Here is a 10,233-nt window from a genome sequence, read left to right on the forward strand (position 1 = left end):
ATCTATATTTGATTTATGTTTGTAGGTGAGCTATTGGGGACAAAATGTGCTGTGCTATAATAATGTAAAGTCTGTGATCTGTTAAACAAGGAGATAAATTTAATAACGTCAATATGGAGTTGATGTTAATCAGTAGTTGTATTAGTAGTAGTAGTAGTAGTAGTAGTAGTAGTAGTAGTAGTAGTAGTAGTAGTAGTAGTAGTAGTAATAGTAATAGTACTAGTTGTAGTAGTAGTAGTAGTAGTAGTAGTAGTAGTAGTAGTAGTTGTAGTAGTAGTAGTAGTAGTAGTAGTAGTAGTAGTAGTAGTAGTAGTAGTAGTAGTAGTAGTACAAAAATGGATTGTAACGTTGCAATTGGATCAAGGGGGGTAATTCATGAAATTCCAGACCGACTGCTTTTGGATACAATTCATTTGGAAGTTTACATTAAACTATTCTTTACTTTTTAAAATCATGCGTCAGAGATTAAATAAGAAGAGAATATTATGCAGTCTGAAGTATGGAATATCAAAAGTACAAGTACAGGGCATTATTAAACAGCTTTACCCCAGATTCGCTCGGTTTTTACGATCATAATTTCTGATCTAAAGCCTTCGAGTTTTATTCACTTCTCATTGGGTTTTTAAGGCATAAACCTATAGTGTCATGAGATTTGGTCCTATTTATGTGTGTCTGCCCAAAAAGACACCAATTCATTGCGTATTTTCTTCTCTGGAGCACGATTTAAAATACACCGCAAGAGGTCGCTGTAACCAGTGCATTAAATTAGTCCTGAAATCGAATAATAGTATTTCGTGGATTATTTCCCTTGATATCGTGGCTCCACAAACTAATTCCTCTCTGTTTTTAATTCGCTCTACCCCCTGAACTTGTAATAATAATAATAATAACAACAACAACAACAACAACAACAACAACAATAATAATAATAATAATAATAATAATAATAATAATAATAATAATAATAATAATAATAATAATAATAATAATAATAATAATAATAATAATAATAATAATAATAATAATAATAACATTAAATTACTGTTTTATATACTCAAAAACCCAAGTAACTCGTTTACGTTCCATCATTCATCACGTGACTTTTGCATTCATTTTGATTCGAGTGACAATTCATTAGGCTATAATAGGATCGCCATTGATAAGAGTGGTGATCTATTCGATATGAAGAGTAACGTGTGGATTTGATAATGAACGATTTATTCCTCTGGTCACCGGATTTGCATGATCAGAACAGATATGACTTATGTGTTATGTCCTTGATAATAATCTTCTAATCTTAGCTTGATAGCACACTCGTCTACGCATATCTCTGTCATTTTTTTTTCTGCCTCATGCTTTTCTCCGTGTGATATCTTAAGTGTGAAAGCCTTTATCAGATTCATGGTCTTGGTGATTTTTATAAAGACCCGGAGGTAACCATATGATATTATTGTTGTTACTTAAACATTTTTATCTTAATGTCTCATGGCAGCTCGTCGTTTTCCTTTCATTTTATGTGTCATCCCAGCGGTCTTTCAATTCTTGGCACCTGCCGGTGGTATTTCTCTTCGATATGAAAAGTCGAAATCGAAAAGTTATTTTGATAATGTTTCCAAATTATCGAAATACAAATTCCAAGTTAAGGAAATGGTTAATGAAATTAACGATGACATAGATCGTAACACACCTTCTTCGTACACAGATTTTCAGGACTATTTTCAGGACGTGCTAAATACTCTAAGTGTTGACTACAGAAGAAATCCCTCAAGTGAATCATCTGGTTTAACAATATCCGGGTTACCTGCACTATTAGAAACCATTGATACCATCAAACTTCAAAAGATCAGGGAAGATTCGCCATCATCATTGTGTATCAACGACACAGCAAGACTTGTGAAGAGCCTGCTATCTGGAGAATCTTGGGCATTCCAATTTTTAGACGCTACAGGTAAACCTGGGCCTTCTATTACAAAAGGATGGCTTAACTTTGTAGGTAGTTATGACCAATGTAAGGCAGCTACAACAAACAAAACAGAAGATGGAAATCAATTCAGCGGTGGCTACTTTACATTGCCTATCTCTATTCATGGTTCTCCCTTCCCAGCTAAAATAGGAATTTGCTTTCCAAACACCTGCAACTCAAAACAAATTACATCATTATTCAAGGAATTGTTTTTCGTTGCAAATGTAACAAATTTGCAAGTTGGTGAGGTCATAGACAGCAATGTCGTAACAAAGGTAACAGCGGCTACCGTTGCCGCTATCACAATTTCACTGGCAATTGGCAGTTTAGCTTTTATCGGAACTGTCTATGATTTGTTTTGTGTCGAGAGAGTGGGCTTTCTGACTGCAAACCATTTAGAGGTGAATGTAACACGCCCTGAATCCAATGGTTCATCCAATGGAAGTATGGCAACTGTTTCCCAAAATTCTAACACTGATGCCAAGAACAGACTATTACTACCTCAAACGGATATTGTTAATACAGGTCCAAATATCGCTGGAAAAATATTACTGGCTTTTTCTCTGTACTCAAATGGTAAAAAGCTCCTGAAAACCTCACAGGCTACCGGATCTTTAGGCTCTATTCATGGAATTCGATTTCTCAGCATGGCATGGGTGTTTTTAGGACATAGTTATTCTTTTGGTACCATAGATTCTTCAATAAATGCTTCAACTGAGTTGCCAGCTTTGATACGCCGTTTGACATTCGATGTTCTAACTAATGGTTTGGTCTCTGTTGATACTTTTTTTGCCCTCAGTGGCCTGCTGACTTCATATGTCACACTTCCAGTTCTGCGGAGACACGGATTAAAAATCAACTGGCCAAAGTTTTATTTCCACAGATTTTGGCGCCTTACGCCTCCTTATATGTTCGCAATCGTTATATTTCTCGGTTTCCAACAATACTTAGGCCATGGACCTTTATGGAGTACAGAACAGCCAGCTGACAAAGAGTTTTGTGAGAAGAATTGGTGGACAAATTTGCTTTACATCAACAATCTAGTCAGAACCAATGAAGTCTGTTTTAAACATTCATGGTATTTGGCAAATGACATGCAATTTTTTGTCATAAGCCCAATCATGTTGATCCCTTTCTACTTTCATTGGATAGCTGGTGTTACCAGCTGTATTTGTGTGCTTTTAGTGTCTTGGATTACCACCGGTGTGTTATCTTATCAGAAGGACTGGGGCGTTAGTATATTGCCTCTCTTCCATAAACCAAAACATTGGACTTGGTATAACGATTATTACCTTGTGCCATGGTGTCGCATTGGACCTTATGTTATAGGAATTCTCTCAGGATATGTCTTAGCCAAGTTTAAGGGACAGACATTTAGAATTAAACAATGGTTTGTTGTTGTTGGATGGATTGTAGCCATATCGTCAGCTTTGGCCGTTGTCTATGGAGTGCACGGAGACTTCACCGGGGACCATAGAAGTACGAGATCTGCAGCGGCGATTTACAACACCGTAGGTCGTTCAGTGTGGGGTGCATGTGTGTGTTGGGTCATTGTTGCTTGCTCAGCAGGATATGGAGGTCCAATCAATGCACTGTTGTCTTGGTCACCTTTTGTGGTTCTTGGACGCCTCACTTATATGACATATCTGATCCATCTCAATATCCTCCTTATTTTCTTTAATGGAATGGGATCATTATATTATTTAAATGACACTACCATGCCCATCATGTTTATGGGTCTTCTTGTCTTTTGTAACATGGTGGCTTTTATTGGAGTTCTCCTTCTCGAGTCTCCAATGATTGGCCTGGAGAAATTGTTCCTTAAAAATGAAAGGTAAAATTAAAATAAGTATTTTAGAAGAAGTTTTGAATGCGCTTTCTCTCGATTGTATATTTAATTCGCATTTTTTTTGGGGTCAATATTACAATAATTCTGTCTTGAACATTATGTTAATGCATACTGATAATTGCGATGTGTGTACACTTTACATAACCTGCCCACTTAAAAGTATGTCTATCATAGGAGCTGAGAATTGTAGACGCTATAGTTAACTTTAGAAATAAATAATTTTCCCATTATAAAATCCCTGAAATGGCATCAACTTTCATTTTCAATAAATTTTAATGACAGAGATGCTCATAAAATTCTGAAATTGGAACCAAAATTTCTTAAGTCTACGATATTTTTAGTAATAATTGGTAGGTCAACATTACATCATACTTTCCTCGAAACTTAAATCAAATTTAAAAATCAAATTTTTAAAAATATTGTAAGCAAAAAATCTTTTTTTTTTAAATTATTTTTAAGATCATTATCTTACATCAATGTCTTCCCCCTAATTTGCCACTAGATATCATTCTTTTTTTTTTTTAATTATTTTAAAGATCATTATCTTACATCAATGACTTCCCCCTAATTTGCCACTAGATATCATTCTTTTTTTTTTTCTAATTTCTGAAGAAATATAAAACATGTTGAAACATATTTATACTGTAATCGAAAAAGTTGGAAATTATATTTTTCGACGCTATGCAGCCAGCATTTTGCATGAAACCCCATAATATTATGTACACTTATGGTTTGTAACTTTACAAAGTTGAATTGGTACATGTCTCTCATCATTATTTTTTTTCATCGAAAATTGTTGTCTGCATATTAGATACTGACTCAATTATACTAATCTGATACGATCAGCCAATCAAACTGAGATGATCCTATTTGAAATATAAACATTTCCTTATATTGACCGAAACTAATCCATTTGTGAACTCAATCATTATTGAGTTATTAAAACATTTAAAAAAACCTATTTGTTATGCATCGAAAATAAATTTTATGAATAGATATGTGTACTTATTTTCCACAAGTATGTATATATATGATCATGAAGACAATTCAATTTTCAATTCAAAGTTTAAAATATTTTTAAAATACTATTTGTTACCCATCAAAAATAGATTTAATGAATAAATATGTGTATCTATATTATAAGTATATGATCTTAAAGACAAAAACCATGAAATGATAGAGCTCAACAAAGGAGCTATTGATAAAATATTCTAAGTATAATTTTCTTCAACTTCTACCAAATTATTTCTTGCTTTCGCAACTTTCGGAACTCCCCAAAAGCAAGATGATATGTTGTAGAAGTGAAGATAATTATAATTAGAATGACTATTTATATATGTAATAGAATGTATATATGTGTGCGTGTGTGTGTGTGTATATATATACGTGTGTGTGTGTGTGTGTGTGTATTTGTTTGGAAGTCTTAAAACAATGTGTTAATAAAATTCATTAAAAATGAATAAATTGTCTTGGCTTTTGTACTCTATTGATTAGCCTAAAACAATAAAATACCTCAAACAAATACCATTGAAGCTTCTGTTAATAGATTTATGAAAACATAATATATAAATGTAAACTAATACTATTTTACACAAAAAGTTATCCTTGATGGCCAGGCTTCTGATATAGAGCATGTAACACCGGGGAACAGTTAAGGGGACTCTACTGTTTGTAATATACATCAACGACCTTCGTGCCATTGTAACATCGAAGGCTAGATTTTTCGCTGATGACTGCCAACTGTATAAGAACAATCGATGATATATATATATATATATATATATATATATATATATATATATATATATATATATATATATATATCAGATACAATTCAATTACAGCGAGATCTAAATAATCTTCAACATTGGGAAAAGAGGTGGCTTAAGGGCTTTAACCCTCTCCTTACCAGTCATTTTCAGGATTTTCCCCAAAACTTCACATCTAACTATAACACAAAATATATTTTTTATTACTCAGACATTATAGCAGTAAAATTCTTGCGATACATAATTTCTTTAGAAAAACATGCTTTACAACACACTGTTCATTTTCTTTAAATTTCATGATGTACAAAAGAAATTTGAATGAGAAAAATGTTGGTTGTATCGTAACGAATGTGACATTTTCCTATAGTTGGTAAGGAGAGGGTTAATCCAGCAAAGTGTGAGGTACTGAGAATATCCAACAAACGTAATCCACTGATATCCGGTTTCACCATTTATGATTCAAAACTTGCTGCAGATAAATCTCCAAAATACATAGGTCTGACCATAACATCAAATCTCTCTTGGAACGAACATGTTGATAACATCTCTAAAAAGGCAAACAACATCAATGCTCTCATAAGAAGGAACCCAGGCAATTGTTCGCAAAAAAAAAAAATATGAAACCTGTTACAAAACGATAATAATCTTTGAGTTATGCCTCAGTAGTTTGGGACCCTGTGAAGAGAGCAATAAGACAACAACAAAAAATTGAAATGGTGCAGCGGAAGGCAGCTCGCATGGTCACTGGTGATTACAGAACAATCATGAGCGTTACTGGCATTGTTAAGAACTTGAGGTGGCCAACACTCGGGAAAATAGTGCTAAAGCTAAAGTAGCAACGTTTTATAAGATCCTCAAAGGTCTTGTAGAAGTCGAAACTAACGAACTCCAACCAAGGCCAATAATTTCAAGAACAAGGGGTCACGATCAACGATACCAAACATTAAGTTCGAAATTACGAAGTCGTATGCAATCCTTTATGCCATCAACAATTCGACTTTGGAATAATCTCACTGAAGACACGGTGGAAGAACATGATTTGGATCATTATGTCATGTTAAATTAATATTGCTTGTGTAAAACTTGCGACAATCCACCAAAGGTGGACTGCAAGAAGAAGAAGAAGAAGAAGAAGAAGAAGAAGAAGAAGAAAAAGAAGGAGGAGGAGGAGGAGGAGGAGGAGGAGGAGGATGATAATAATAATAATAATAATAATAATAATAATAATAATAATAATAAGAAGAAGAAGAAGAAGAAGAAGAAGAAGAAGAAGAAGAAGAAGAAGAAGAAGAAGAAGAAGAAGAAGAAGAAGAAGAAGAGTGGTGGCAGGATGTCTCAGGTCGACTCCTGCTCAGTGGTTCCCATTGCGCCACCAGGTCTTAGATGGCGGGATGCTAGTTGGGGGATGCTTGTGGGAATTGATGAGGCCCCGGACAACAATCCCATAAAATAAAATAACACAAAGGGAGAGCCTTCAACAAAACGGCTTGAATTGAGAAGACCTTTTTAACAAACAAAAATGGAAGACTTCAACGTAGATTAGAGCTGGAGAGAATTAATTGTGGAATTGGGGAGCACCTAAAGGAGGCAGCACCATAAACAACTACTGAAAAAAATGCTTGCATTCCACAAAGCCAGGAAATACTGGGTTACTTCAAATCGCCTTTTAACAGGACATGGCAGAAATGCAGCAACTGTACAAATGGAAACTTAAGAGCAGTAATACCACAGATTAGAGACTTTATTCTTTTGTAATACCTGCCAGAAGTGTTAGGCAGCTCCAGAGACCAGCAGGGATCACCATCGTCCTCCACTGTCCAATAACGAGACTTGCAGGCGGCTATGAAACAATTCTTAAGGCAGAGGAAGATTTCCAAAACTGGGTTGATGAAATAAAGTTGGAGGTGTAGCAATACGCGCATACGCAACTAAGCTATTCAATATGTAACCTATTCATTTTTAGTTGTCCTTAGGACTTGTTACATACAGACATCCAAGGATTTTGAAACGTGAGTGTGTCGTCACGACCTTCCTTCCCTAACATTTACTTTGTAAAATCATGGTACAATAAAATAGTTACCATTGCTTTACTTTCAATTTGATTTCCACAATGATGTTGATGATGTGATAATATTTAGTCGATAGTTATGTGATAATATTTAGTCGATAGTTAATGTTGATATTCATAATGCGTTAAGATGTCGGGCAATCAATTGTATTATTAGTATTATTCTCGTTTGAATGTTCCCGATCTTTTCTCATATAATTATCAGAATTTAGAGCAAAAGGCAATATGCCTTTAAATCAGTGGGGACTTTCCGCCAATCCCGTATGTACACGTTGTGGCCAGAATCTGAAATTGCGGAGCATCTAGTTGAGGGTTGTGTTGTGACGAGGCTAACGGGCGGGTTCGCGACTCTACACAAATGCGGCAACCAATCCGCCGCCCGGATAGACCATCATAATATTTTAGTAGTGTGAGTAATTAGAAGTTTCTGCCTTGAAATGTTCTATCAGACAGTTTCGAATGTATGATGATACTATTTTTAGAATATACGGGAAAAAAAAACACATAATTTTTTTTTCTTTTTTTTTTTTGGCCAGAAAACTCGACCTTCGAATATCGATCGATTTAAATTATGACTTCGCCGAAATCCCGGGTTTGAGAGTTTTTGCCAACATTAGAGTCATTTAAATCGATCGTAAATTTGAAGGACGAGTTATCTGGCCAAATTTTTTTAATATGCGTTTATCCAAAGGACGGCAGACTTGTGACAAGTAAAAATACGAAGGGTCTGTTAAGATATTTTGTAAAGAAATATTAGTAAACTAATTACATGCATATTGCTGGTTGAATTTTAAGGGTATACAACAGAGGAAGGTTGTTCATCATATTCCCGCATCTTGTTAGAGAATTCCTTATCTTATCAACAGCAATCTTGAAAGCATTAATTAGGTAACATATTTTGTTATAAATATAATATTGATTCAATAGCTGGTAAAAAAAAGTACTTGCTTCACGGGCAAATTGACCAGTATTAATTCATGGTGCAGTTGAGGTTTTTTTTCTGACACCCCCCCCCCCCTTGAATATCCAGGATTGATCGTGTCTAGTTGGGTCTGTTAGATCTAGTGGAAAGAATTTGTCTAACAGACTAACGTCCTACCGATAGGGTAGCAAGAAACTGCTTTTGTGTGTTTAATGCTAAATAAACTGAAATAAGCCATTGACCATTGGACTGTTTCTTTTCATTTCGTTTCTTTTTATTGCCTGCAAGATTTGTACTGTTGTCTACAAACCCTGCCTTGGGAACTCCCTCCTATAATAAAGACCTTCTAAACATCTGTGTCCCCAAGAGAAACTTGAGGTCAAGCAATTCTCTTTCTAATCACACGTGAGATGCTCGGATTCGTTGATAACTTTCAAATTTCGCTATAAGTTTTATCTTTTTACGTCATAAATTGCGATACTATTGTTATGTTTTGTTGTTAAATTGAAGTCATATCACTTTTCTATCTACACTTGTCTTCTGTAATATGTTTTGTTTTATATCACTGTAAAGCGCTTAGAGCCTGTGACAACGGGGTAAAGCGCTATAGAAATTCCATTTATTATTATCATTTTATTCAGTTATTTATTTATTCATCTATTTATTTATTGCTTTGATTGTTTTCTTGTTTGTTTTCTCCTCTCAAAAAGAAGCAGTTGCATGACTTGCATATTATTTGACTTTGCAATGAAGGGCTAACCTTGAAATGATATGGTATGTTATGAAATTATATTATGTATTTATTATCTGATTTTACAACATTGCAGCCAGTTTTAAGATAGTTGTTGTTGTTTTTAAAAAAATCTAAATCTTGTCCTAATTTCACTTCTAAAGTCTGATTGCTAAAACAAAACAAAAAACAAAAAAACAAAAAAAGAAAAGAAAAAAAAATTCCGATTGCTGTCCATGAAATTTTGATAAGATAACCAGGGATGAAATGATTGGCTATTGATTTAGTTTTATCGGTCCTTGAGACTGCAAGTTCGATTGTCTAAACGGTCCTCTCGTTAAAAGGATAATATTTCAAATGGTAATAAACTATGTACTCGAGACCTGAGTCAAGGATTCCACTATGATAATATCATATTTTGGTCTATCTTGATAGCAACAACCATCACCCACCCCCACACCCATCCACCCACACACACATATTTGTGTAGGACTTATTTGCTTTTGCTTGGAGTCTTTTGAACGAAGTCGAACAGTACAATTTACTATTATAGAAGTTTGTTTTGTTGGTTTTTTTTTTTTTTTTTTTTTTTTATTATTATTTTTTTTTTGTTTTGTGTGTTTTTTTTTGTTTTTTTTTTTTGTGTTTTTTTTTTTTTTTTTTTTTTTTTTTTTTTTTTTTGGGGGGGGGGGGGGGGGGTTAAACTTCAGGAATGGGAGACACCCAATGTTTGTCGTCACTTTGCCAGTTTAGATTTATCTTCATCTTTTAAATACGACAATAAACAGGTTCAGGGATATTGACTTTTTAAAAAAAAAAGAGTAAATAATTTTTTTTTTAATAAAATTTTAAAAAACAAAACAAGAGTAAATAATGTTTTAAAAAAGAACAATAAAAACCAAAAAAGAAACAAAATCAAAAAAAAAAAATCA

At 34.0% G+C, this 10,233-nt stretch overlaps 1 protein-coding gene across 1 annotated transcript; it reads left to right on the forward strand.

Annotated features, from left to right (window-relative positions):
- Nucleotides 1-1,163: 1,163 nt before the first annotated feature.
- Nucleotides 1,164-5,431, forward strand: LOC144958578 (O-acyltransferase like protein-like). Its single transcript, XM_078890650.1, has one exon. The coding sequence runs from the start codon at nucleotides 1,486-1,488 to the stop codon at nucleotides 3,799-3,801; it is 2,316 nt and encodes a 771-aa protein (XP_078746776.1). The 5' UTR covers nucleotides 1,164-1,485; the 3' UTR covers nucleotides 3,802-5,431.
- The last annotated feature ends 4,802 nt before the right edge of the window (nucleotides 5,432-10,233 follow it).

Source organism: Berghia stephanieae, chromosome 13, assembly GCF_034508935.2.
Source record: "Berghia stephanieae isolate SIO BIC M18660-M18661 chromosome 13, UCSD_Bste_1.3, whole genome shotgun sequence".
Taxonomy (NCBI): Eukaryota; Metazoa; Mollusca; class Gastropoda; order Nudibranchia; family Aeolidiidae; genus Berghia; species Berghia stephanieae.